This window comes from Amphichorda felina (genome assembly GCF_050947745.1).
Source record: "Amphichorda felina strain 45539 chromosome Unknown scaffold_5, whole genome shotgun sequence".
Taxonomy (NCBI): Eukaryota; Fungi; Ascomycota; class Sordariomycetes; order Hypocreales; family Bionectriaceae; genus Amphichorda; species Amphichorda felina.
In genome coordinates this window covers 1,547,676-1,574,180 of record NW_028145045.1, presented here as the reverse complement: position 1 = coordinate 1,574,180, position 26,505 = coordinate 1,547,676, and the positions used below count along the sequence as shown (strand labels likewise).

At 54.3% G+C, this 26,505-nt stretch overlaps 8 protein-coding genes and 1 non-coding gene across 9 annotated transcripts; 4 read left to right on the top strand and 5 right to left on the bottom strand.

Moving 5' to 3' along the window:
* Positions 1–152: 152 nt before the first annotated feature.
* ACO1O0_005345 (uncharacterized protein) lies at positions 153–2,807 on the top strand (the record flags this gene model as incomplete). The annotated part of the gene is made up of 1 exon (XM_083194767.1): positions 153–2,807. One exon carries the CDS (start codon positions 153–155, stop codon positions 2,805–2,807), a length of 2,655 nt encoding a protein of 884 aa, XP_083049680.1.
* Positions 2,808–4,088: 1,281 nt separating this feature from the next.
* On the top strand, positions 4,089–5,549 carry TAL1 (sedoheptulose-7-phosphate:D-glyceraldehyde-3-phosphate transaldolase TAL1; the record flags this gene model as incomplete). The annotated part of the gene is made up of 5 exons (XM_083194766.1): positions 4,089–4,127; positions 4,341–4,359; positions 4,512–4,795; positions 4,864–5,247; positions 5,313–5,549. The coding sequence occupies 5 exons, from the start codon at positions 4,089–4,091 to the stop codon at positions 5,547–5,549; spliced, it is 963 nt and encodes a 320-aa protein (XP_083049679.1).
* Positions 5,550–6,002: 453 nt separating this feature from the next.
* Positions 6,003–7,358, bottom strand: ACO1O0_005343 (Metallo-dependent phosphatase-like protein; the record flags this gene model as incomplete). The annotated part of the gene is made up of 1 exon (XM_083194765.1): positions 6,003–7,358. The coding sequence occupies one exon, from the start codon at positions 7,356–7,358 to the stop codon at positions 6,003–6,005; it is 1,356 nt and encodes a 451-aa protein (XP_083049678.1).
* A 1,104-nt stretch (positions 7,359–8,462) lies between these two features.
* Positions 8,463–9,010, bottom strand: ACO1O0_005342 (cytochrome c oxidase assembly protein PET191-domain-containing protein; the record flags this gene model as incomplete). The annotated part of the gene is made up of 2 exons (XM_083194764.1): positions 8,463–8,860; positions 8,914–9,010. 2 exons carry the CDS (start codon positions 9,008–9,010, stop codon positions 8,463–8,465), a joined length of 495 nt encoding a protein of 164 aa, XP_083049677.1.
* Positions 9,011–9,540: 530 nt separating this feature from the next.
* Positions 9,541–11,620, top strand: TGL1 (sterol esterase; the record flags this gene model as incomplete). Its single annotated transcript, XM_083194763.1, has 4 exons — positions 9,541–9,572; positions 9,637–9,716; positions 9,919–10,214; positions 10,277–11,620. The coding sequence occupies 4 exons, from the start codon at positions 9,541–9,543 to the stop codon at positions 11,618–11,620; spliced, it is 1,752 nt and encodes a 583-aa protein (XP_083049676.1).
* A 1,166-nt stretch (positions 11,621–12,786) lies between these two features.
* ACO1O0_005340 (uncharacterized protein) lies at positions 12,787–15,926 on the bottom strand (the record flags this gene model as incomplete). The annotated part of the gene is made up of 6 exons (XM_083194762.1): positions 12,787–12,998; positions 13,084–13,348; positions 13,478–13,941; positions 14,009–15,562; positions 15,615–15,698; positions 15,902–15,926. The coding sequence occupies 6 exons, from the start codon at positions 15,924–15,926 to the stop codon at positions 12,787–12,789; spliced, it is 2,604 nt and encodes an 867-aa protein (XP_083049675.1).
* A 1,197-nt stretch (positions 15,927–17,123) lies between these two features.
* MYO1_2 (myosin heavy chain) lies at positions 17,124–24,444 on the top strand (the record flags this gene model as incomplete). Its single annotated transcript, XM_083194761.1, has 3 exons — positions 17,124–17,585; positions 17,637–23,927; positions 23,983–24,444. The coding sequence occupies 3 exons, from the start codon at positions 17,124–17,126 to the stop codon at positions 24,442–24,444; spliced, it is 7,215 nt and encodes a 2,404-aa protein (XP_083049674.1).
* A 583-nt stretch (positions 24,445–25,027) lies between these two features.
* ACO1O0_005338 lies at positions 25,028–25,116 on the bottom strand. The gene has a single exon. It is a non-coding gene; the product is annotated as a tRNA-Pro (tRNA).
* Positions 25,117–25,829: 713 nt separating this feature from the next.
* ACO1O0_005337 (uncharacterized protein) lies at positions 25,830–26,135 on the bottom strand (the record flags this gene model as incomplete). Its single annotated transcript, XM_083194760.1, has 2 exons — positions 25,830–25,997; positions 26,055–26,135. The coding sequence occupies 2 exons, from the start codon at positions 26,133–26,135 to the stop codon at positions 25,830–25,832; spliced, it is 249 nt and encodes an 82-aa protein (XP_083049673.1).
* Between the last annotated feature and the right edge of the window lie 370 nt (positions 26,136–26,505).

The window sequence follows — 26,505 nt, the reverse complement described above, 5'->3', positions numbered from 1 at the left end:
TATGACAAGCCAATTACCATCTGGAAGCCTCCATGGAGCTAGGATCCTGCTTTCCCCATTATTCAACACCCCTCCAGCATCTCTTCGACAGGATGGCTAACAAGAACTCCTCGACATAGACCACCGTTTCCTCCCTTTCTCCCACATCAATCATGTCGAAGACCTTTATCGGCAATGTCAAGAGTGTCTTGAGTGGAGACACCCTGATCTTGACGAGCCCCAACAACCCGGCCGCCGAGCGAACCCTCTCCCTTGCCTATGTGTCCGCACCTCACCTGAAGCGGGAGGGCGACGAGCCCTTTGCCTTCCAGTCGCGGGAATACCTGCGAAACCTTGTCGTCGGCAAGCCTGTTCAGGCCACGGTCCTGTACACGATCCCCACATCCGGACGAGAGTTTGGCACTGCCAAGCTCAAAGATGGCACCGACCTCCCCGATGAGCTGGTCAAGGCCGGCTGGCTGAAGGTCCGCGAAGATGCTGGCCGGAAAGAGGACTCCGACGAAGTATTGGAGCGTCTCGAGAAGCTCCGTGCGTTGGAGTCCGCCGCGAAGAGCGAGGGCAAGGGGCTCTGGGCCGGCGTTGGCGGCATTATCGAGGTGCAGAATGACCTGGGCGGACCTGAATTCATGAATATCTGGAAGGGCAAGACGGTCGATGGTGTGGTTGAGCGAGTTCTCAGCGGCGACAGGCTGCTCGTGCGGCTGCTGCTTTCGGAGAAGAAGCACGTGCAGCCCCTTACCCTGCTCGCTGGCATCAGGACTCCTTCCACCGAGCGCACACTCCCTTCCACCGGTGCATTGCAGCCGGCAGAGGAATATGGACATGAGGCCAAGGCCTTTGTGGAGTCGAGATTGCTGCAGCGCCTAGTTAAGGTGGAAATTGTCGGCGCCAGCCCCCAGGGACAGCTTGTTGCCAACGTCATCCACCCTCGCGGCAATATCGCCGAGTTCTTGCTACAGGATGGTCTGGCTAGATGCAACGACTTCCACTCCACCATGCTCGGTGAGAAGATGGCCCCTCTCCGAGCTGCCGAGAAGCAGGCTCAGGCCAAGAAGCTCCGACTTCACAAGCACCACGTTGCCAAGGCGGAGGGCAGCAACCAGGACATGGTTGTGTACAAGATTGTTGGCGCAGACACTATTATTGTCAAGAACAAGGCAGGCACCACAGAGAAGCGCATTAGCTTCAGCAGCGTCCGTGGTCCCCGTGCTGGCGAGCCCTCTGAGGCGCCTTTCAGAGACGAGTCCAAGGAATTTCTGCGGCAAAAGGTGATTGGCAAGCACGTCAAGGTTAGCGTGGACGGTACGAAGCCGGCCAGTGAGAGCTTTGAGGCCAAGGATGTCGCGACAGTCACGCAGAATGGTAAGAACGTCGGCCTGATGCTCGTGGAAGCTGGATGGGCGTCTGTTGTCCGCCATCGCAAAGATGATACCGACAGGGCCCCCAACTACGACGAGCTTCTGGCAGCGCAAGAGAAGGCCAAGGAGGAGAAGAAGGGAATGTGGTCTGGAAAGCCTCAGAAGGCGAGACAGTACCTGGACCTGTCTGAGAACACACAAAAGGCCAAGATCATGCTCGCGACCCTCCAGCGGCAAAAGAAGGTCCCCGCTGTTGTTGACTTCTGCAAGTCTGGATCTCGATTCACCATTCTGATTCCACGCGAGAACGTCAAGCTCACTATGGTGCTTGGTGGTATCCGAGCTCCTCGGGCCCCGCGAGCAGATGGCGAGGGCGGCGAGCCGTTTGGAAAGGAGGGGCTCGATCTTGCCAACCGACGATGCAACCAGCGTGACTGCGAGGTGGACATCCACGACATGGACAAGGTCGGTGGCTTCATCGGCGCACTCTACATCAACCGCGAGAACTTTGCCAAGGTTTTGGTTGAGGAAGGTCTTGCCTCGGTGCACGCCTACTCCGCTGAGAAGTCTGGCAACGCGGCCGAGCTTATTACGGCTGAGAAGCGGGCTAAGGAGGCACGAAAGGGACTCTGGCAAAATTGGGATCCGTCCCAGGATGAGGCTCAGGAGGAGGCTCCTGAGGAAACTGCCGACGAGCCTTCAGTCAACTTGGAGAAGAAGCCTGCTGATTATCGTGACGTGGTCATCACTAACATTGATGGCAACGGCAAGCTCAAGATCCAGGAGATTGGTAAGGGCACCGCCGCCCTGGAAACATTGATGAGCGAGTTCCGAAAGTTCCACTTGGATTCCAAGAACAAGCAACCGCTGAAGGATGCCCCCAGGGTGGGCGAGTTCGTCTCGGCTCAGTTCTCCGCTGATGGCGAATGGTACCGCGCTCGCGTTCGCTCGAACGATCGCACTAATAAGGTGGCTGAGGTTGTCTATGTCGATTACGGCAACAGCGAGAAGATTCCCTGGTCCAAGCTGCGGCCTCTGGACCAGCCGCAGTTCAGCGTCCAGAAGCTCAAGCCCCAGGCAATCGATGCGTCGCTGTCGTTCGTGCAGCTCCCGACGGGTGCTGATTACTTCAACGATGCCATCGGCTTTATTGCCGAGCTGACCGAGGGCAAGCGTCTTGTCGGCAGCTTTGACTATGTGGACAGCAAGGAGAACATCAGTTATGTCACTCTCTACGACCCCAAGTCGAACAACGAGCTCCCCGGACTTAACGAGTCGATCAATAAGGAGGTCGTTGCCCATGGATACGGCATGGTGCCCAAGAAGCTCAAGGCTTGGGAGCGCAGCAAGGCGTTTGAGTCGTACCTGAAGCACCTCTCTCAGGTGGAGAGCCAGGCCAAGCAGGACCGCCTAGGTATGTGGGAGTACGGAGACATCACTGAGGACTAAGCATCCTCTCCATTGGTTATAGGTGCAGGTGCATTGGGGAAAAGGCGAAAATCTACAGGTATCTCCAATATGGGTGGGTGTTTCGAGTGGAAGACGAGACAAAAAAGCATGGTTTGGGTTAAACATAATAAATGTACACTGTACGGAGTATTATATCATAGGAATCCTTTTCGTGATATATAATGAAATCGGCACAAACAAATTGGGCAGGCATTGCCGCGCGGCGAGGCACAATGGACATGGCAATCCTGCGGTGAGCTGTCTTGTTGGGACTCCTCAACGCATATGCGCCTCGTGTAGGGATGCCCACGATGTGATAGGGCGAGGAATCCCAGGTGCAGAGAAGGACACGGCCTTCTGCTGGCTTCCGCCAGTAGCGACGAAAGCTCCATATTTCATGCCCGCCGTTCGCAAACAGGGGGGATGAAGCGAGAATATCGGCGGGCGAGAGTGGGCGGGATGGGATGGTATTGTAATTTGTATATATGCCGCAGCAGATCGAAATCAACCACGCCCATGATGGATCCAACAAGGTTCGTACGAGTACGGAGTACGTATGAGGAATCGAAGACGGCGGAAGCCGGATTTACGTGGGGGTAGGTGGCAGATGTCTGTCAGCAAGGCCTGGACCAGTGGACGGAAATGGGGCGGGCATCCCGCCGAGGAGGCATTCCATACCTAGTCCATACCCGCACCAACGAAGCCACCAAGGGACATCTGGCATTTTACCGGTACCGCTATCGCTGCAGGCTGCAGGTGGATGCGGAAGAAACGGTTATTATGGCTGGCATTGAGGTACAACCCCGTCGATTCCAGGATGCCGTGTGAGGGACCAAATCGAGACACAGGCGCGTTTGACGGGACTTGCAAGTGGAGATGCAGAGCTCCCGGAGTATATTTGCCTCGCCCGTGATGACGGAATTGCGTGCATGGACGAGTACAATTCGGCGGGAGAGAGAAAAGATTGCGCTCATTGCAGTCCATCGCGACGATATGACCTAATGGTGCCCCACCACGGACTGGTGTGCTCCATGGCGGCTGAGTGGAAGGGTGGATAGAGTGACGATGATGGTGGACTCGCTGGAGTCCTAGACTGGCGCTTCTGCTGCTGGTGGGTGGCGGGTGGTGCTTTGAGAGCAGAGTCAAATAATCCTCCAGGCCAGAGCAGGCCAGAGCAACTCTTTCCTCCTCCATTTCTTCTACTTTTGACCCCCTCATACCCATCAATCTTCATCCAGTTCTCTAATCTTATCCATCTCGTACTTACAAACACTTTTCATCATGTCGACTTCTCTGGATCAGCTCAAGGCCACCGGCACGGTATGTTTCTCTGATCGACCTTGCACCCCACCAACGCCGTCACTGCCCCTCCAAGGAGGGGTCGCCGTGCGAAGCTTCCCAACGCTCCCGAGTTGACGAGGTCGTCCGCGCGCAACGGAAAATGACCTCGACGGACGCTTCGGGATGCTTCGAGCTTCGTCTCTGGGTAGCATTGAGAGTAGTTGCTGACATTTTTTCTCCCACCGACTTCAGGTCGTCGTGTCCGACTCTGGTAATTCCCGCACCTCCCACCTCAACAAGCTCCCTAGCTAATAAGCTCATACAGGTGACTTTGCCAGTCAGTCCAGCCCGCCCCCATCACTCCTTCGGCCGTCTCCCGGATCGAGGCCGATTTCTTGACGAACGGGAACTAACTCTCAACAGCCATCGGCAAGTACAAGCCTCAGGATGCCACCACCAACCCCTCCCTGATCCTGGCTGCTTCCAAGAAGCCCGAGTACGCCAAGCTCATGGATGTGGCCATCGAGTACGGCAAGAAGAAGGGTGGAAGCATCGAGTCTCAGGTTGAGCACGCCCTCGACCGCCTCCTGGTTGAGTTCGGCAAGGAGATCCTCAAGATCATCCCCGGCAAGGTCTCCACCGAGGTCGATGCCCGCTACTCCTTCGACATCAAGGCCTCCGTTGGCAAGGCCATCCACATTATCAAGGTGCGTGGACAGAAGAGACTACGCCGGGGCGGCTTAGGCCGAAAACAGCAGCTGACAGCTCTCCACAGCTCTACGAGGAGCAGGGCATCTCCAAGGACCGCGTCCTGATCAAGATTGCCTCTACCTGGGAGGGTATCAAGGCCGCCGAGATCCTTCAGCGCGACCATGGCATCAACACCAACCTGACCCTCATGTTCTCCCTCACTCAGGCCATTGGTGCCGCCGAGGCCGGCGCCTACCTCATCTCTCCCTTCGTCGGTCGCATCCTCGACTGGTTCAAGGCCCACACCAAGAAGGAGTACACCAAGGAGGAGGACCCCGGTGTTTCTTCCGTCAAGAGCATCTTCAACTACTACAAGAAGTTTGGCTACAAGACTATCGTCATGGGTGCTTCTTTCCGCAGCACTGGTGAGATCACCGAGCTTGCTGGCTGCGACTACCTGACCATCTCTGTACGTCTTCTTATGCCGCCCCAAAGTGATCCTTAGATACCCCGGATTTGTTCTAACATGACCAGCCCAACCTGCTCGAGGACCTCCTCAGCTCCACTGAGCCTGTCCCCAAGAAGCTCGACGGCTCCCAGGCCGCCAGCCTCAACATCGAGAAGAAGTCGTACATTAACGACGAGGCCGACTTCCGCTTCGACTTCAACGAGGACCAGATGGCCGTCGAGAAGCTCCGTGAGGGTATCAGCAAGTTCGCTGCCGACGCCGTCACCCTCAAGGGCATCCTCAAGGAGAAGCTCTCTGCCTAAGTGCATTGCGGGGAGAACAGAAAATGCTGGTAATTTGAAAGCAAAAAAGGAAAAGCATAGTAATTAGCGCACCCAGATTGTGGGACTCAAGGAAGGATCAGCTACGAACGATACCATGTCACATCTGCCGCTCGCTCACATGTCTACCGGCTTGTTATTTGTCTGACGAAAGATTTGGGTCATTTCAAACTGTCGATATAGGCCCTTGCGGGAATGGCAATATCAAAAAGAAAAAGAAAAAAAACTGAAGAAGAAAAATTATAGCGTTGTGCCTTCAGAAAATCAAGATGATTCCATGTCATTAAAGAATACCATTGTTTATGTTATGACTCTAATATATTTGCCCTGGAACCATGTACGCCAGACACCTTTCCCAAAACACGCTTGCCAGACCCAGCTGATACGGCACAGAACAAGTATAAGAGACAGAAATAGATGCAAGCCCTGTTCCAGTTACCTATTCCCGCTCTCCTTGTTTTGGCACCGGACCTGAGTGGTCATGTGTTTGAACCCACCGCCCTCAGTGCCCGCGATGACGAGAGCCGTCAGCGCCTCACCCCTGTAGCAGGCCGAGTCGAGGCCGAAAGTGAACTTGGTCTCCTTGTACCCGACCTTGGCATCGTGGCCGTAGATGACGGTGCGGCGCTGCTGGGGCGGGAGGCGCAGCTGCTGGCTGTTCCAGGCGTCGACCCAGCTGTCGCCCTTGCGGCCGTCGTTGGGGACGACGATGCGGCGGTCAAAGGGGACGGGAGAGGTGTCCATCTCGCTGTTCTCCTTCTCCTTTGTCTCTCCCTCGTCCGATCCTTTCTCCCGTTCCTGCGGCCTGTCGGCACTTTCCTCTTCGCTATCGGCCTTCTCTTGGAAGGATTCAAGAACGGGCCCGTCATCCATGGCGGGCTCTCCAGACTCAGACGAGGTCTCGTCCCGGCGTTGCTGACGGGGCGGCTCGTCGGCCTTCTTCCGCAGCTCCTCCCTGGGGTAGACGAGGGTGCGCATGTTCATGACGGCCCAGGGGTCCTGGTTTTTGATGTCCACGCCGGGCACCAGACCCGCGTGGGCAATGTAGAGGAGCAGCGGATCGATGGTGAGGATGACGGGCAGCTTGGCAAGCCACTGCAGGTGGTCCTTGGACAGCTCGCGGGCGATGACGAGGTCCTGCAGCTCACCGCGGCGGTCCTCGGCGTGGGTGGTCTCGAGGTCGGCCATGACGCCGAACTGCGACTTGAGCGCCTCGTGGGCCAGCAGGACGCGGTCCTCGTGGTTACCGCGGACGGCGCTGGCGTTGAGGGCCATGAGGCGGGAGACGACGCCGGGCGAGTCGGGGCCCTTGCTGATCATGTCGCCGACGGCGATGATGTGGTCCTTCTCGGCGTTGAAGGTGACTTCTTCGAGAAGCGTGTCGAGCTCACTTTCCATGCCGTGGATGTCGCCGATGACGATTAGGCGGCGCTCGTTCTCGGCGGTCGGGATGTATTCACTCGGCAAGGCATCGACGAGCGTCAGGCCGTCCAAGGTCGGGCGATTGTAGTCTCCGTAGCTCATGGGAAGGTCGGCGTGGTTTAGTTTTATGGGGGGGCGTTCGACCTTAACCTCGCTTCCATCATTGGCATCATTGCCCTTGTCATCGGTGACGCCGGTGCCGGTGCTGGCGTCCTGGCCGCTCGCGGGAGGGCCGGTAGTGTCGCCGTGGAAGCTCTCACGAGTGAAGGACATGGCGAAGAGGCGGGTGGTACATAGGTAGACGCTGGCGATGAAGAAGGCGGCCGTGGCAAGGACGAGGAATCGCCGGTGCGATGAGGAGATCAACATGACGACGGCGGCGGGCGGCTATGGCCTTCGTGCCCAGCCGTAGAGAGGGGTGGGCGCGTGTCGCGTGTAGAGGATGTAGGGGCGCCCTACAGAGGAACAGCTAGGTCTTTCAGTCGTTCGCTACAGGCAAGAAGGATGTTGCAGAATAATGGCTGGGCGATGCATTGGATGGATGATGATGATGCTGGTGCTGGCGGTGATGCGGCGTGAGAATTGTGAATGGATTGGATATGTGTCTTAGGCTGACAGGAGAGTCGGGAGGCCGTGCTAAAAGGGGAGAGACATGGCGATTGGCAGCATTTTCAGGCGCTTTGACGTGAGGCGCAGGCAGACCTTGTCCCTGGAAAGTGGGTATCGAGCACATGGACATATTCCCCGTTCAGCCACATCCGCCAGTCTTCAGCCCTTCACGTCAGTCTGTCAAACGGTCCAAGTTCGATTTAATGAGGCGTCGCCGCCATTACCTAGTGTATATGCTACATAATAATACTGTTTTTGCACCAGGCTAGAAGTCGTGGAAAACATATACCTCTGGCAACTCCATTTCTCGCCCACTATTTTTCAGTGGGCCGACTAGGTAAATGAGGTCCTAATACTCTTACTATGTACGGATAGGAAGATGCGTATCGAGACAGGCATCATGATGGACCAGTGACCTATATCTACGGATACTACCGTACGGAGCAGGGAGGACTCAATCACAACTCCAGCATCTCTCGAGCGGAAATATTGCGGGTCTTGTTGGCTCTGGATATCTGGAAACTCAAATCCAAGGTCATATCGGACACTGGCCTTCGAAGAACAGCCACAGTCACTGGCTGAGGGGTTTCCCTGAGATCGGAAAATTGTGGAATTCTTTAATGTTACAATTTGTATACAAATGCTAGATGTTGTACAAGCCGACGTGGACCAAGAAGTGCCAGCCCCTAATCTGACCATCCCCACCAACCGGTTGCCTTCATACATCGCCCTAACCTGTCAGGATGGGCAAGTTCCAAAGGCACCGTGTGGGTTTTTAGCTATCCCTCCTGATCCATGCAGAGCCCCAAGTCGGGAGAAAATACCCATGCTGCTGAACCAAAACGCCACCCCATGTCCATTCCCTTATTTCGACCCGTTCTGCTGCTGTTGCTGTTTCTGCTGATGTTGCCTCTGCAGCTCCAGCTGGTACTGCTCGTTCTCAATCTCCCTCCAGTCCTTGGGTATGGGCTCGTTTCCGCTCGTCTCCTTAACGCCGCCAGCAAAGGCAGCCTTGCCGGCGTACAGCTGGTATCCCTTGCCACCCTCGGCGGTCTCCAAGGTGCGGTAGGCAACGGGCATATTACCGCGGAAGCGCTTGCGCATGTCAACCATGCCGCGCTTGCACTCTCCAAAGCCCTTCTTCAGCTGCCGGCACTGCAGCGGCAGCGTGTCGACGAGGGGTTCGCGGAGGCAGTCGGCGGCGCTGTTGCGCTGGACCATGACACAGTCGGATTCCTGGAGGCATTGTGCGAGCGCCTCGCCTGGATAGGATGAGTTAGCATTGGCCGGACTGTTCTGGAGGGAGGCCACCCACGCAGCTCTTTGCAGGAGCTCGGCATCTTGCTCTTTGGTTCTGCGCAAAAGTCGCCCGAGGTTGATTGATGGTTTGGACGGATCCCGGAATGCTTCATGCGATTTCTTGGGGAGATGATTGGCCTGGGCATAAGGGTCGTGTGGCGCATGTGTGGCGCACAGGCACATGTGACACATTAATTGTGTAAGGCTCTAAGGCAGATACACTAATAGTGAGTCAATATTAATAGCGCCCTGTGCCGTTGCAGCCCGAACCTTGCCATGGTCCCTTGCGTCCTCATGCACCCGCCAAGTTATTTAGTTGCTTTGCTGTTTCTGAATTATTGTTCATAATACGTCTCCTCCAATGGTAATCGTACTAAATAGTACCGGGAACGTGACCATCGGTCGAAGCAGAGCATCACCGGACGCAGTAAGTGGCGCCTCGATCTCACTAAGCTTGTGACCGCCTGGGCTCTACATGTGACATCACTCTTTTGCCTCACAACCGCGCTCCCATCAATTGTTATCTCACCCCAGTCTCACCGCCAGCCCCAACCTACTATCCCTCCGCAACATTGCTGATGGAAATGGCTTCAATGCTATCTTTTCAAATGCACATATAGTACATCTTGCTCTCTGCGCCGCCATGCCTGTTCCGTTTCTGGGGAGACTGCACGTGTATGTCTACGCCACATGCAGGGCTCCGGCATCGCATCGAAGCCATTGCTGACGCCGGGCACAGCACCGAGTATATCGCCCTCGTTGGGTCGTTCTTCTTCGTTGGCCTCGAGGCCATCATTCGAATTCTGACCTTAGCATTGCGTAAGAACCAGGGCCCCCTCGTGAGACGCAGCACATAGTTCTGACATCTCCAGCCCCCTTCCTGGTCGACTTGTGCTACCGAGCCTCCCGCCGAATATTCCACAAATTCTCGAGCCCCGCGCAGAGGAAAGCGGAGAATAGAAAGAAGTGTAAGGCGGACTCCCACCTGGCCTCGGTTCCTTGCGCTGACTTGCGACTACAGCAATATCGACGTCGGTCCGAGATGCCGCCGACTTTGTCGAGCTTTGCCAGCTATGGGGATACGAAGCAGAAGAGCATATCGTGCAAACAAAAGATGGCTTTCTTCTAGGGATACATCGTTTGCAGTGGAGGAGGGGTGAGGAGGGACAACCAGTCAACAACGGCCCCACGAGCATCAAGAAGAGAGTGGCATATCTACATCACGGCCTGCTGATGAACTCGGAGGTCTGGGTTTGTATGACCGACGAGCAGCGATGTCTACCATTTGAGTTGCTGGAAAGAGGCTTCGATGTTTGGGTATGTAGCATGATCTTGGCAACATGGTCCATACGTTTGGCTAATCATCCTCCTCGTGCTAGTTCGGGAACAACCGCGGCAACAAGTACTCGAAAAAGGCGATACACAGCTCCCCTACGTCGATCGAATTTTGGGACTTCTCCATGGACGAATTCGCTTTCCATGATATTCCAAACACTATAGAGTACATCCTCGAGACTACACAGCAAAAGAGCCTGTCATACATTGGCTTCTCACAGGGAACAGCCCAGGCGTTTGCAACGCTTGCTATTCATCCCCAGCTCAATAGCAAGGTCAATGTCTTCATTGCCTTGGCCCCGGCCATGGCCCCTGCGGGGCTTTCCAACGGCATAGTAGACTCCCTCGTCAAGGCGTCTCCTCAAGTGCTATTCCTCCTCTTCGGCAGACGGTCCATTCTCAGCTCCGCCACCATGTGGGAGACGCTGCTGTACCCGCCGCTCTTCAGCCGCGTCATCGACATGGGCCTCTCCTTCCTTTTCAACTGGCAGACCAAAAATATCTCGGCGGCCCAGAAGCTAGCTGCCTACCCGCATCTTTACTCCTTCACTAGCACCAAGAGCGTCGTCCACTGGTTTCAGATCATCCGGAACCGCTCCTTTCAGATGTTTGATGACGACATCCACCAACTTATGAGCATCAGCACCTCGAACAAATTCTCCAAAGTTGCCAAATATCCCACACGCAACATCAGGACGCCGGTTGTGCTGGTGTACGGAGGGAGTGATTCGCTCGTGGACATCAAGGCCATGCTCAAGGAGCTACCACCGCAGACCGTTGCGACAGAAATCCCCCACTACGAGCACCTCGACTTTCTCTGGGCTCGGGACGTGGACATACAAGTATTTCAACACGTCTTCGATGCTCTAGACAGCTTCACCGATGCGGAGCATACCGAGGAGGAGTATGATCGGTACTTCACCGTCCGCCAGGAAAGCCTGATAGGATCAGGGACTATGACAGGGCACGCTCATCGCCGCAGCGAGAGCGAGGCATCTCTGACTGGTATCGGGGACGAAGGTGCTGATCCGGAAGCTCTTAGGCATCGGGCGAGAGAGAGACGGGCCATCGGCCCGCTCCCCAGGAAGGGTAGCCAATTGAGGACCTTTGGCTCGATTGATGAAGACATGTGGTCTTCATCTCCCGAATCTGCAGATCTGCCTCAAAGAGTCCGTTCTGAGGCGGCGGCGCAGTCGTTGAACGGCACTTTGGAGTCGGAAACCCCCCCGCCGGCAACAAAACTGAAGGGAACTGGTGTTCGCAGGCAAGTTATACCCGAGAAAGACGAGAGTGAGGATCGAGGTAGTACCAACGGAACAACCAAGACGGCTGGGGATGCAGTGGCTCAGAGCAACGCCGGCGACACGCCTTCAGCGGGCAATGACTAGGCGGCGTCTTAGGAAGCAAGGTAGGAACTGGCGGTTAAAGAATGCGATCAAGATATATACGTGCAAAACAAGAAATATAGCAACGAATGAAAGAACGAGATATAATCTCGAATGAGGGGGTCGTGAGGCGCGATTGTGCGCTTTGCCGTGAACCGACATGATGGGGAGGGATCCTGATTGGAGCAAACTCATCGCTTTCCACTCTGTGAGATGATGGCGAGTTGAATATGGGAATCGAAGACCTGGAGAGAGAGGGAGAGTTATGCCCTCCAGGAGGCAGCCCGTACGGATACTATGTACTCTGTATTACTTGGTACCGGATTGGGGTCAGAGACTCGGAGGGGGTCGTCATCGCGTGGATCAGTGGAGTAGCCGAGAGGCTGATGAGACAGCTGGCCCCTGAGACAAGGAGGTGGACCCATCGAGTACGAGTACGTACCGAATTCGTACCGACGCTGTCACACCTTGCTTTGCGCCTCAGCAGAGTGTCATTACTCGTATCTTGGTCAAGGATTTTCGGGACACGGGAAAGGGTGGAGTGAAGTGTCTTCTTTGGGACCTAAGGATGCGTCACAGGGATCGTTACGAGCGTGTGTTACTCGTATAGTACGTACGGATATGTACGTACAGTTTCGTTTACTTGGTCGGCTCCCGGGTAAAGCAGGGATGTACGTAGTACGTAGTACATACTTCGTACCCGTGCGTGCATGCTATTTTTATTTTAAACTTTGTTGAAAACCAGTAGGTAGTAATGAGAGTTCATATTTTGGGGTATCCTATGGGCGATACTAATAATAATAGTGGCCAATAACTCAGAGATCCAGAACGGTGATATGCTCAATTCTTCAACTACGGCACTCCATACCGCTTTCCACAGTAGATGATTTAAATGAGGCAGGACACCGATTTCGACGTAAAATGTTCTTGGTATTCCACTGTAAATGTATTCACGGCCATGTTCCGCCGTGCTGTCCAGAGTCTAGGTGGCATCCCGCCCCAGATCATGCCGCGGGCTGTCCTTTTCACCTCTGGAACTGCTGGCTGAGATTTCATCCCAGGATACAATGCTTCTCAATCCGGCAACTCCACTAATATAGCATGTTTCTGCCGCGCACGCGGCAAGGGTCTACGAGACAAGGCCGTCCAAGTCCAACGTAGCAGCTCACTCATATGCTGACGTTGCCCAGGGGCAGGATCTTGGAGGGGTCCTTGCGGAACTGTGCCCGGTAGTCGATGATACCCTGGCTGATGGTCTTGAAGTCCTTAATCTTCCGGTTCCGAAAGTTGGTGAGCAGCTGCCGGAGCCCATTGATATACTCTTGCTTGTGTTCGCCTTCGTAGTTACCGTAGGCTCCCAGCTGGAGGAGAATCTGATCATCTGCAACCCAAGTGTCTCGTCAGCATCGACCGGCATCGTCTTCTCGAGCGCCGAGTCGCTAGCTATCCTCGCCCAGGACACATACCAGGGGCTTGCATTGCCTCAAAGTGCTGGAACTCGCACTGCTGTCCTCGTGGGCATATAGTGCCGGCCAGTTGGTCAGGGCATAACTCCTTCTTTACATCAATCTTGTTGCTGTACGTTAAGGATCGCAGACCGCCAGGCACCGCATCGGAAAAACGAGGGTGGAAGCGATACGCACGAAAATACTTCAGCGGTGACTCATAGGAGACGAAGCCCGACTTGGAGTTGGGAGCATTGGGGCCACCAGCCGGTGGGGAATCTTGAACCTGTCTTCTGTGTTAGAATGCCAAACCAGCTAGCTAGAGTGAGTACAAGACTACTTCTCTCGGGGAGGGTGGTTTCGATTCTTGGTGGCCGGTGGATATTGGTTGTGTGATCGGCGTGGTGGCAGATACACCCTGGACTTCCACGTCACTCCCTTCTGCCGAAGGTATCTCTCCAGAAGGGGATGCGTTGAACGATGGCCCTTCAGACTCTTCGTTTGACGTCGATGATTCCGCTTCAGGGGGTTCATACCCATCCGATTCATCGTCTTCACCTTCGTCAGGAGTTTTGCCAGGCGCCACATTGCCCGTAACTGCCGCGTGTTGACCTTCCAATGCTGGTGTATACACTGGTTCCACAGGAGGTGCAGTCTCCTGTTCTGCTACATCCACATTTTCAAAATGTTCGTCCGGACGGACAACCATGGGCTCCCCCACGGCTGTTGTCGGAAGAGCAACATCGCCATCGGGGGCCGCGGCACTCTCAAGTTCATTATGTGCTGGGGTTTTGTCGGTAGAGCATGCGCTGGGCTGCTTTTGATCTTCGTGCAAGGATGTGCTAGTCAGTTGCGGCAGCACTGCTGGGGGATTCCGAGCTACAAATGTGCCCGTTAGTGTATAAATCCTGTAGAAAACCAACCAAAGCTTGCCGTAGTAACTCACCTGCGGCTGATCTTGACGACGAAGACTCCATGTCTTCGTCTTCGTCAGAGTTGGAGCCAGCAACAGCTTCCTCCTTTAGCATTTTCTCCTCCAGCAGGCTGTCTTCGATCTCCTTCTCCATCATCTGAACTTGAGATTGAAGTTCCTGTAGTTTCATCAGCTTCTCCCTCCGACGAGCCTCAATGATGGGGAGGCGTTCGCTAGCAGCACGCGACCGGCTCCGTCCGCCATCCGCTTGCCCACTCCGGCGTGTCTCCGAAACTTTGGGTAGTCTTTGCAATTTCAGTTCCACCGTAAGTTGCGGAGAACCTCCTTGGGTGACTGGATCCTCGGTTGATGTCAGCGGTGTGCCCGAACCAGCACTTCCAACACTCTGGGCTCTGTCAGCCGGGCCCACTGCAGGAGAGGCGGGTGTTGAAAGTTTGGCCTTTTTCTTAGCCTCGGCTTCCGCAATCTTTCTCTTCATCGCCTCAATCTCCTTATTCATAGTTTCCAGGTCACCCCTACCCGAATAGGCGGTGGGAGGTGTCGGCATCGGAGTCGATAGCTGTCGCTCCATGTGATTGGCAGGAGCAGTGTGCAGGTCTCGGTAAGAGGGTATTTTGAAAGGCGATCCGGGTCTGTTGGTTGACACTGGTCTGAGCTCGGGGGAGTCAAGATCCATGGCTTCGTCGTCCTCATCATCGCTAACATGAATCAGAAACGGCTGGGTCTGACGGCTCTGTCCAAAAGGGCGCTTAAGAGGTGCCTCGGAGGCATCGTTGAAGTCGACGGCGACTGGTCGCTTTTGTTGGCTGGTCGACGAAGGCTGTTGGGCTGGAGACAGGAAAAGACCAGGTATAGGGGGTGACGACTGCGTCCTGTCGTTTTGCGGGGGAGCCTGTGCCTGGCCTGGTAGTGGAACAACAGCTGTTTCGGAGTGCACGGCTGGTGAGCCGTTCTGAGTGTCGCCTACAGCGCCACGGCTTTGGCTGCGCTCTTGGCCAGATCTCTGCGCCCAACGGGCTCTCTCCAGCGCTTCCATCTTTCGTTGCAGGAGTTTGGATTTCTCTGACAGAGATTTAGTTGATACAGAGGTCGGAGTGGGCAAAGGTGACGGGGCTTTGGCTGCTGCTTCTGGCGGAATGGCCGTCGGCTTGGTACTCTTGGCAGCCAGCAAACGTGCTATTCGATCCTTTCGCTCTTCGTTCGGGTCGCTTGCCTGAGTTGGTTCTGTGGCCGATAGAGTGGTTTCTTTGGGCTTGTTTTCGCTTCCCAAATTGCTTACGCTTGTCGGGTGCTGAACGTCGGAATCCGGTGTGGCCTCGCTCATTTGCATAGACTTGCTCGAGGGGGCCATGAAGTCCAGGCCGAGGTCACGGAACAAATCTTGTAAAACTGACGGATCGACTCCCTCGTTGAGATAGTCCTGGTAGCGGACGTTGAGGGGCCAAAGACGAAGGATGGAATCTTGCGCTTGCTTTCTAGCCTGCGATAATGACTTTGGAGCCGAAAAATGCGCGGTCTGAGCTTGCGATAGATGGGAAATGCCACCCGCCTGTTTTTGAGGGTTTTCTGTTATATGGGATTAGCACACGACGAGGGCTGGATCTCGGGGCGCACTAACCAGGTGGGAGCTCCTGGTTCTTGACACTCTGCTCAACTTCATGAGGGGAGAGATACGGGGAGTATGAACCCCCGCGGTCCAAGTCTGTTATTGTTAGCGTTGGGTTATGGCCGTCAAGTCGATTCACTCACCCGACAGTCCAGGTTCCAACTCGTCTTGGGGCACTGGAGCCTTCGTCGCCGCTCCAGATCCGTTAGTAGGCAACGCTTTATTCCGCAAAACGTTGCTTCCAACAGGTGCCGGATCCACAATGGGGTATTTCGGCTCGTATATGTCCTCCAACTCACCTTCGCTTAGCTCACCTTCGTCCATGGCATCGTCTTGCGGCCCAGCCTCAGTCGGGCGGTGTGCCGACGCAAAGTTATGAGTGATACCCCCGCCTGCTCCTGGGCTTTGTTCCATCATGGACGAACCAAAATTTTGTCCTGGGAGGACCACAGCTGGTGCATTTGCCCATTGTTGCCGACATTCTGGCGCAGGATTCGAGAAACCTAAACCGAGACCCGGGATCACATTACGATTATGGTCGAACGCGTTTGGATTCATAGCATCCCCATTCGAATACGTTGGGATGGTTTCCGAACTACTCGGATTGTAGGAAGAGGCGCCATGCGGCGGATAAGGGTGATTTGGGTCGGGTTGTCGTTGGTAGTGGCCCTCGGGCGGACCGTATGCGTAGTTGTGGTGGCTCATTGTGATGGTCTATCAAGGGATACTTCGGTCGCATCGGGCGCTACACCGTTTCCAAATATTCGGCCAAGTTTTACCGCTTCGTCTGACGCTGCCCAGCCTAAATATCCTGTGGCGAGTCGACGTTTGATGTTTGTACAACCGGAATAGGACACAACCGACGGAGGTCGTCGGAACATGAGTCCAAACACGAAATCTGAAGAACAGAAGAAGACGGCAAATTCGAGAGCGATGCGTGCTTTTCAATGGTGAACAAGGCAATAAGCGCAAGCGGCGATGGTTCGACACAGGGGCTTCGTCGCGGCGTCGACGCGCGCTGGGTTGAGGGAGAAGCGATGGGCAATTTTTGGTTGAAGTTCGGATCCATTTGTTCAAGATCGATGATGGCCATCCAAGAATGGACTAGCGTACAGGTGATGATCGCTGACGTGGGTTCCTCTGGAGCTGAATCCCAGCAGCTCTGGGCCTCTCAGCTCTGAGAGAACTGAGCATGCATCACGTGGACACGGTCTAAACGCTGTTGTTTACATCCAGTCTCCCCTGGCAACCGCAATGCGCTGGAAGTGCTGCCCTTTAGAGGGAAGGCTCCCACCTCGGACTTGACGCAGCAATTGCTTGATGTAATTCTTCATAAATTTACCATCGTGAGCGAAGCGAAGTGGTGTTCATTTTTCTTTTTTTTCTGCTATTCTTTTCTTAGCAAAACTTTGCTCTCAGAGTCTATCAGCCACGGGGACTCATTGCTCGCCTCTTGTTTACTCCGCACGAGCTTGGTCGACAAGCAGCACCGCGAATTGCTGTCCATGTCCGCATCCCAAAATGTCCTTCAATGCCAATGGCTCGGCGTCACGGCGCAGTAACCCTTTTTCCAGGGCCTCTCCATCATCACCTGCGCCTGGAAGCGCAGGGCGACCGAAATCCAGCATCTTCTCCTCATCGCCAATTGGATCGCCGACGCCGGCCTCCCATATCCGCAGCCAGTCCACCACCTCTCCTCCGAGTTCATTAGCACCATCATTAGTCCCCGCTCCCGGTCAGCTTAGGCACTCGCGGAATGTCTCGAAAAATGGCTCCTTGACATCAAGTACTTTTGCGCCGTCATTCATCAAGGCCGAGGAATCAAGTCGAAATCATGACCCCGTCAAGGGCATCGAGGGCGAAAATGACTTCTCTGGCAAACGCTACGTCTGGGTTAAGGACCTGGAGAAGGCGTTTGTCAAGGGATGGGTGGTGGAAGACTTAGGTGGGAACCGCATTCACGTCCAATGCGACGATGGAACTGTTCGTGACCCTACTGTCCAGACGTCAAAGCATCGCTAACGGATACCTTAGCAACGAGACATTGACGCGGAAAGTGTCGATAAAGTCAACCCTGCCAAGTTCGACAAGGCAAACGACATGGCCGAACTGACCCATTTGAACGAAGCGTCCGTAGTCCACAATCTCCAGACGAGATACCAAGCCGACCTTATATACACCTACTCGGGGCTGTTCCTCGTCACCGTCAACCCTTACTGTCCACTCCCCATCTACACCAATGAATACATCAACATGTACAAAGGACGAAGCCGCGAGGATATGAAGCCTCACATCTTTGCCATGGCCGATGAGGCCTTCCGAAATCTAGTTGAAGAAGGACGAAACCAAAGTATTCTTGTCACTGGAGAGTCAGGAGCAGGCAAAACCGAGAACACAAAGAAGGTCATCCAGTACCTCGCCGCCGTTGCCCATTCCGAGTCCGTGGGGAGGAGCAGAACACAGCAGTCAAATCTGTCTCAGCAAATCCTGCGCGCCAACCCCATCCTCGAGGCCTTCGGAAACGCTCAGACCGTGCGAAATCATAACTCTTCGCGTTTCGGAAAATTCATTCGCATCGAATTCAGCCGAAACGGGGCTATCACTGGAGCATTCATCGACTGGTATTTGCTCGAAAAGTCAAGGGTTGTCCGGATCAACTCTCACGAGCGAAACTACCATGTGTTCTATCAGCTTTTGAAAGGCGCTAGCAGGCAGATGAAAAAAGAGTTTCTTCTCGAGGGCCTGACTGTGGAAGATTTCCAGTATACCCGCGACGGCCAGGATACCATTGTTGGCGTGTCTGACCGCGACGAATGGGATTCCCTTATGGAGGCGTTCGGGGTCATGGGTTTCTCAGACAATGACCAAATGTCAATCCTACGCACAATCGCTGCAGTTCTACACCTGGGCAATATCGGGGTAGTGAAGGAAAGCCGAGCTGCCGATCAAGCTCGACTTCAACCTGGATCAAAAGAACAGGCTGCCAAAGTTTGCCAGCTCCTCGGTGTCCCACTCGAACCCTTCCTCAGCGGTCTCCTACACCCTCGAGTCAAAGCCGGTCGGGAATGGGTAGAGAAGGTACAGACACCGGAACAAGTCCGGCTAGGCCTAGATGCCCTTTCCAAGGGTATCTACGAGCGTGGTTTCGGTGACCTTGTCAACCGCATCAACAGCCAGTTGGATCAGACAGGCATGGGAACAGATGACTCCCATTTCATAGGCGTCCTGGATATTGCCGGATTCGAAATCTTCGAACAAAACAGCTTTGAGCAACTGTGCATCAACTATACCAACGAGAAGCTGCAGCAATTCTTCAACCACCACATGTTTGTCCTTGAACAAGAAGAATATGCTAGGGAGCAGATTGAGTGGCAATTCATCGACTTTGGTCGTGATTTACAGCCCACCATCGACCTTATTGAGCTATCAAATCCCATCGGTATCTTTTCCTGCCTCGACGAAGACTGCGTCATGCCAAAAGCAACCGACAAGACTTTCACTGAGAAGCTCAATTCGCTGTGGGACAATAAATCAACGACAAAGTATCGCCCATCTAGACTTGGACAGGGATTTGTGCTCACGCACTATGCCGCCGATGTTGAGTACTCGACAGACGGGTGGTTGGAGAAGAACAAGGATCCCCTGAACGATAACATCACGCGATTACTGGCGGCCTCGACCGACAAGCACATTGCCACCCTCTTTTCCGACTGTGCTGAAGCCCACGATGACCCCGGCGCCGCACGCAGCCGAGTCAAGAAGGGGCTCTTCCGAACAGTTGCGCAGAGACACAAGGAGCAGCTTCACAGCCTAATGACCCAGCTACACTCTACCCATCCTCACTTCGTTCGATGCATCCTCCCGAATCATAAAAAGCGACCGAAACAATTCAACAACGTTCTCGTGCTCGACCAGCTGCGGTGCAATGGTGTCCTGGAAGGTATTCGCATTGCTCGCACTGGGTTCCCCAACCGCCTCCCATTCTCCGAGTTCCGTCAACGATACGAAGTCCTTTGTTCAGACATTCCAAAAGGATATCTCGAAGGCCAAGCTACGGCCTCTATTATGCTAGAGAAGCTAGGACTAGACAAATCCATGTACCGTGTCGGCTTGACCAAGGTCTTCTTCCGAGCCGGAGTCCTCGCTGAACTCGAAGAGCAGCGCGATGCCTTGATTACGGAGATCATGTCTCGCTTCCAATCAGTAGCGAGGGGCTTTGTGGCGAGACGTTCGGCGTACAAGCGGCTATTTCGCACTGAGGCTACGAGAATCATTCAGCGGAATTTCCAAGTGTATCTGAACCTTGCTGACAACCCCTGGTGGCATCTTATTGTTCAGATGAAACCCCTTCTCGGAGCAACCCGCACTGCCAGCGAAGTCAAGAGGCGCGATGCTATGATCAAGGAGTTGAACGACAAGATGCGCTTCGAGACAGAACACCGGCAGAAGCTGGAGGAGGAGCGCAGAAACTGCCACGCAGAAATCATACGCATTCAGCAAACATTGGAAAGCGAGCGTGCTCTTGCGCTAGACAAGGAAGAGATCTTCAAGCGGCTCCAGGACCGAGAGGCGGAACTAGAAGAGAAGCTCTCCGGTGCGATCGAAGACCAAGAACGGCTAGAAGACCAGCTAGATGAGTTTATGGAGGCAAAGAACCGCGCAGAGAGAGACGTTGAGCAGTATCGTTCTCAACTCGACCAGGCCGCGGCACTTATTGCCAAGCTCGAAGAGGAGAAGAGCGAACTTACCAGGAAGGTCACGGAGCTTGAGAAGTCCATTGCGGAAATCGCGAAAAAGCAATCCGAACGAAGCGAGCAAGAGAAAGCACTTGAGGGAGAGATTCACATGCTTCAGAGTCAATTGGCCCTCAAGGACAGAAAAGCGCGCGATCTCGAGAGCAAGCTGCTGAAAGTGGACCAAGATGCAGAGGTCAAGCTCCACGCGACCCAGAAGGAACTTGACTCCGTCAAAGCTAAAGAGTCGCGACTCACCCGTGAAAACAAGGACATTTACGAGCAGCTCGCCCAGCTGTCGAAGACATCAACTGACTACGAAGATCTTGTTCGACAGAAGGAGAGCGAACTAGCCCTTCTTCGCAATGACAACAAACGTTTCGAATCCGAAAGGCGAGGTCTCGAGGACCAAAGAAAGGCACTGGCCGCCGAAAGAGAAACAGCCACGACAAAACTCCATGACGTTCAAGCTGAGCTTGAAGTCATGAAGTCTAAGCAGACCCAGTTGCAGCGTGAGGCTGAGGACGCCAACAGCCTGCTTCAGGCACGTCTCTCTGAGGATGCGCAGGCGGATCAGAACCGTCAGCTGCTAGAGACCCAGATCAAAGACCTCAAGGAAGAACTATACAAGGTTCAGACCGAGCTCAGCAGAGAGCGCCAGTCTCGCGATGATGTCCAGCTTCTGGGAGAACACAAGTACCAGTCCCTCAAAGAAGAATACGATCACCTCAACGAGTCCAAGATCATCATTGAGAAGGAGCTTTATGCGCAGCAGGATACGCTGAGAAGGACAATGGAAGCTCGCACTACCGCAGAGAAAGAGCGGGATGAAGCCCGTCAGGAAATTCGGAGGTTGCGAGCAGCAAAGTCAGCTGCTGAAGACGCAAGGCAGAAGGCTGAGGAGGCCGGCGAGCGACAAGCTACCAAGGCAGCCCTTGAACGCGAGAACAGCCTCCGCAGAGATCTCGATGCTGCCAATCAGCGCCTACAGTGGTTTGAGGAAGAATGCGCCAAGCTCAACCACCAGGTCGAGGACCTCAACAAGCTCATCTTGACATCGGGCGAATTTGGCTTGAAGAACGACCAGGCCAAGGAGAGGATGGAGCGTGAACTCGGCACTGTCAAGAGCCGGCTTGCAGCATCCGAGAACGACAATCGGGCACTTCTCAACAAGCTGCAGCAGAAGGGCCTCGAGATTGCTCGATCCACTTCACGGGCAAGCGAGGCTTCCCGGGGCCAAGTCATCTCTTTGCAACGAGAGAAGGCAAGGCTTGAGGAGCAAAGTGCCAAGCTCAACAAGCAGCTGGGAGACGCGCAGGTCACGATTGCTTCTCTGGAAAAGAAGGCCGAGAAGCTTCAGCTGAGCGTTGAGGATCTTAATCACGAGCTCGCCCGCGAAGCCAAGGCAAGCAGAAACGCGGAGAAGGCATCTTCCAACTTCACCGCCCAGCTCACGGAGGCGAACCGAAGCGTGGAATCAGAGCGTCAACTACGGACCCAGGCCCAGTCCACAGTTCGTACCCTTCAATCGTCACTGGAAGCGAGGGACAGGGAGCTGGAAGAGCTTCGCGCCCAAATGCTAAGCGCGCTCAAGTTTGCCGACCCTGAAGTCCACATCCCTCCACAGTCAGATGCCAATAATGAAAAGGCACTGCTCAAGAACTTTGACCTAGCTAGGAAAGTCGAAGAGCTGCAGCAAAACCTCCGCATCCAAACTGCTGCAAGAACCAACGCAGAAAATCAGGTCGCTGAGCTACGGGCTTCACGCCACGAATCCCCCAGCCGACCCAAGCTGGAGGAAATGCATTTTAACGAGGCTCCCTTCCACAACGGGTCTCCAACCCAGAAGCGATCTGCGAAACTCGCCACTGCTCGGCCATACTCCAACACATCAACTCCTACGCGTCGCATTCCCGAAGCTGACCATCAACAAGAATCTGGTCGCTCCGACAAAACGGCCGATGTCCTGAGCTTCAACAACAAGCAGGACTTGAAGGCTGAGGTTGAGGAGCTGCAGAACCAGCTACAGCTGGCCCAGATGCAGAACCGTCATCTGCAAAGCCAACTCGACCGCAGTACGCCTACCCCAGATGGTTACGATGGGCAGAGCCCATCCTGGCGACGGATGCAGAAGCTTGAGAAGGCGAATAGCCGGCTGCACGACATGTTGGATGATTCCACTAAGAAGGTGTCAGCGCTGGAAAAGAGCATCCGTAGTGGCGAGCTATCGCTCCGAGACATCCAGACTCGCTCCCACGAAGAGCTCTTGGACGTCTTCAACAGCCAGGAAGAGTCGCGCCGGGCCCTTCTACACAGCCATAAGGACGCTGTTGCAGAGCTGGCCGAAATCAAGACCGGGTTTGAGAAGCTGCGCCATGACCGGGCAAAACTGCAGGTGGAACTCCGCGACGCCAAATCCGACTTGGAGGAGATGACGACCGCCCGCGAGCAAGAGTCTCAAAGCCGAAGCCAGATGCTGCAAGAGTATTCTGACCTCCAGATCCGTCTTGATGCCGAAACTTCCAAACTTGCAGATGTCACCTCGAATCTGGACGTGTACAAACGCCGAGCTGATGAGTACTTTGGAAAGCTGGAGCAGGCCGAAATTGCCGTGCTCAGGGCCAGCCGTGCTGAGCAGTTTGCTAAGTCACAAGCCAGGGAGGCAGAAGATACATACGCCGAAGTCATGGCTGAACGCCAAAAGATGGACGCAAGCATCGAGGATCTTCAGCGACAGAATCAGCGACTAGAGGAGAGGCTTGAGGACATGTCGACCGACCTAGAAGGCGTCACTCAATCCAAGAAGAGACTCCAGCATGAGCTGGAGGACTATAGAAACCAACGTGCCATGGATATTGAGGATAAGGAATCTAGCTTGGAACAGACTCGTAAGAAGTACCAGGCGGAGTTTGCAACCCTCACAAAGGAGCTCGACCTAGCCCGCGAAGAAAAGCTCTACAAACAATCCGAGATTGGTCGTTTGCGCGAGGAGCTTGACGAGTTGCGTTCTAAGTGGGACGACGAAGTCCTCAACAGCTCCACATGGTCCAAGGAGAAGTCACGCCTCGAGTCTACACTGGCTGACGTTGTATCGTCCCGCGACGAGGCCGTTAATGCACACAACGAAGCGCAGAGCAAGGTGGTATCGCTCCTGTCACAGGTGCGCACTCTCCGTTCGTCTGTTGATGAAATCACCGCCGAACGAGACTCGCTCCTCAGAGAGAAGCGCAGTGTGGAAACCCGTCTCGAGGCAGCCAAGGCAGGTCTGGAGGATCTTGCCAAGGGAGAGAGCCCGTCTCTGCGTGACGCCGCGATTACGGACAAGGAGATTCTTGATCTCAAGTCGACTCTAGCGCAACAGGAGGACATCGCCATTGCCGCCGTGGAAAAGATGCGGCGAGCGGAAGCCTTGGTCTCTGAGGTTCAAAAAGACATCGCCTCTGAGCGTGAGGCTTGTGCCTCACTGCAAAAGGAGAAGGCGACGCTAGAGAAGAACCTGAATGAGGCTCAGCTTAAGCTGGTCGACCTCGAGACGAAGGGTTACTCTAGCGCAAGCCAGGATATCAAGTTCCTGTATAAGCGGATTCAAGAGGTGAGCAGACCAAAGCATATGTTTGCGCATAGCAGCTTTGCTAACAAAGAGACAGCTCGAATCACAGGTTGAGGACCACGAGAATGAGCGCACAAGATCCCAGCGATCCACGCGCAATATCGACCGCACTGTAAAGGACCTTCAGAGCCAGATTGACCGAAAGGACAAGCAAAATACTCAGCTGTCGGATGACGTAGCACGGATGCGTGACAAGGTGGACAAGCTCCTCAAGACGATTGATGAGCTCCAGTCATCTGAGTCGACGAATCAGCTGTCTGCTCGGCGGGCTGAGCGCGAGCTCCGGGAAGAGAAGGAGAAGTCGCTGCGGCTAGAACGTGAGTTAGAAGGTTGGAAGAGCCTGCGGGTTGAGAAGGGATCAGGCCCCGCTGCCGGCAGCATCCGTAGCCGGACGGGGCCGTGGAGAGCAAGCGAGGGAGGCGATCCTTCGCAGTTTGATGTTCCAGCGAGGAAGAGCAGCCTTAGTAGGGCGCCCAGCCTCACCAAGGGATTTCTGTGAATTGAGTAGCATGGGGCAATTGGGTGGCATGGTATGGAAGTGAGGATAGGCGTTTTATGTGTTCATGTGCGACTGGCACGTCGGGGTTTTCTGTAATGAGGCATGGCAAAGGATTCTGTCGGCGAGTTGTATCTGGCATACGGTTTCTTGCTTAGGACTGGTCTGGTTATTTGTTATGACATAGGCATAAATGAGCCATTAACGTATCACTTGCACATGTAGCCGCACAATTCGTCCCATGTCGTGAGGGTGAGCCATTGAAGACAGATAAGCAGGACTTGCAATCGCGGACTTTAGAAGACACAGGTGACCGCGACAAGACGAGACGTCTGCTTTGTACCAAGCAGCAAATCACCCAAAGTTGCGGTACGAGGTGGTAAGCTAGGGATCATCAATACTGAGAAGCCGATAATATCCGCATATTTGTACGACGGACAAAACCAACAACTGCGCAAGCCTATGAATAGACTGCGCATCGTTGAAAGAAAAAAAAAACTGACCAAAAAACAAACCACGATCATCTATCTCTCCTCGTTTAATACAAACAAACCACGAGATCAGATGCATAAAAAAGCAAAAGAAAGGGTCTGGCCGGGGATTGAACCCGGGACCTCTCGCAATCGTGCTTTGGGTGAACCCTAAGCGAGAATCATACCACTAGACCACCAGACCAGTTGATTTGTGATGTTGTATGATGTACAGAGAAATATTTCAACCTATATAATTACCATAGTGGGGGTGAGTAGTATATCGTTAGTATTTACGTCGTAGTTCCCTCTCGGCCCGGAAGCCACCCTAGACCGCCGCCCAGAAACCTTCATTGAAGGGTTAAAAAGCTCGACGACGAAAGAATTCCGGAGATTGTCCTAAGGATTGAGAGGCATGGAGATTAGCGAGACTGTGGGGGCTACGTGTCTGACCTTTATGGGTTTGTCTGTGGTATGGACGGCTCGGGCTGCCGTGATGTTTACATCATCGATTTCATCACTCGTCCCAGAACTACATTAGGATCCATGCTTACAGTAGGACTTTATGCTCAACCATGGTTTTTCTTATGCTACCCTATCTACGAAGTACCGTGGTGGATGTAAAGGTGAGCCTGCTATTAAATACCCTCTCTGTAAACTGCTTGATGTTGTAACCCGTCTCATCAGGTACCTGCTTCATCACCAACTCAATGTCAGGAACGAGAGGGGGCATTCAGCCCAGGCTCGTTGGTTCGATAGCACACTACAAACAACAGCTCCGATCACTCGACAGAAATAGACGCATATGATACTTTGAGGGGATCAAATACCGGGTTGAACGTCTTGTTATCCCGCCCTCTATATCATGAGACTAGTGGTACATGGTATTTCTCATTCATTCATGAAGGCTCGATGCCCTTAGTTGCTGCTACCCCTGCCACCCTGGCCGACGTCGGGACCCTTCTTGATGCCTTGGCTTTGCCCACCGGAGGCGTTGGCATCAGAGAGGCCCTGGCCCTTGTGGGGCTCGGGGAGAGGCGCTGTCTTGTCTGCGCGGGCGACGTGGTCACCGATGTTTTGCTCGGACTGTTGGCATAGCTGTTAGGATACGACTGGCATGGGGATAAGGGATCGGCGACATACGCCTTTAGGAACACCGTGGGCGGCGTTCTGGCCAGCCTCAATGGGGCCGTTGTCTGAAGAACCGTCTCCGTGGCGAGGCATAGTGGTATAAGTGATGTAAGTGGTTTTTGGGCCTGGCAGTGATGGCGGACTGATTCGTCAATTCGTGATGGCAGATGTGATAGAGAGAAGAAAAAAAACCAGCCTTGACAACCTTGGATTGGAGCTTATTTATTCTTCGGGATGTCAACGTGTGGCTTTCTGGAACGACGTCATAAAGTGTTGAAGAAGGAAACGTCATGATGGAGCAGATCGTGGGGCCTGTGATGCGCTCGGCCGCTTTTGCTGTCTTGCGGCCTTGCCTTGCGGTACTTAGCGTTTCGGTGACGGTGGGCGGACCAAATGCCCCGAGTCCCGCGCTAACCAGGTTTCCCAGATTCCTAGATTGGCCCCCTCGATTTGGACTTTTGGT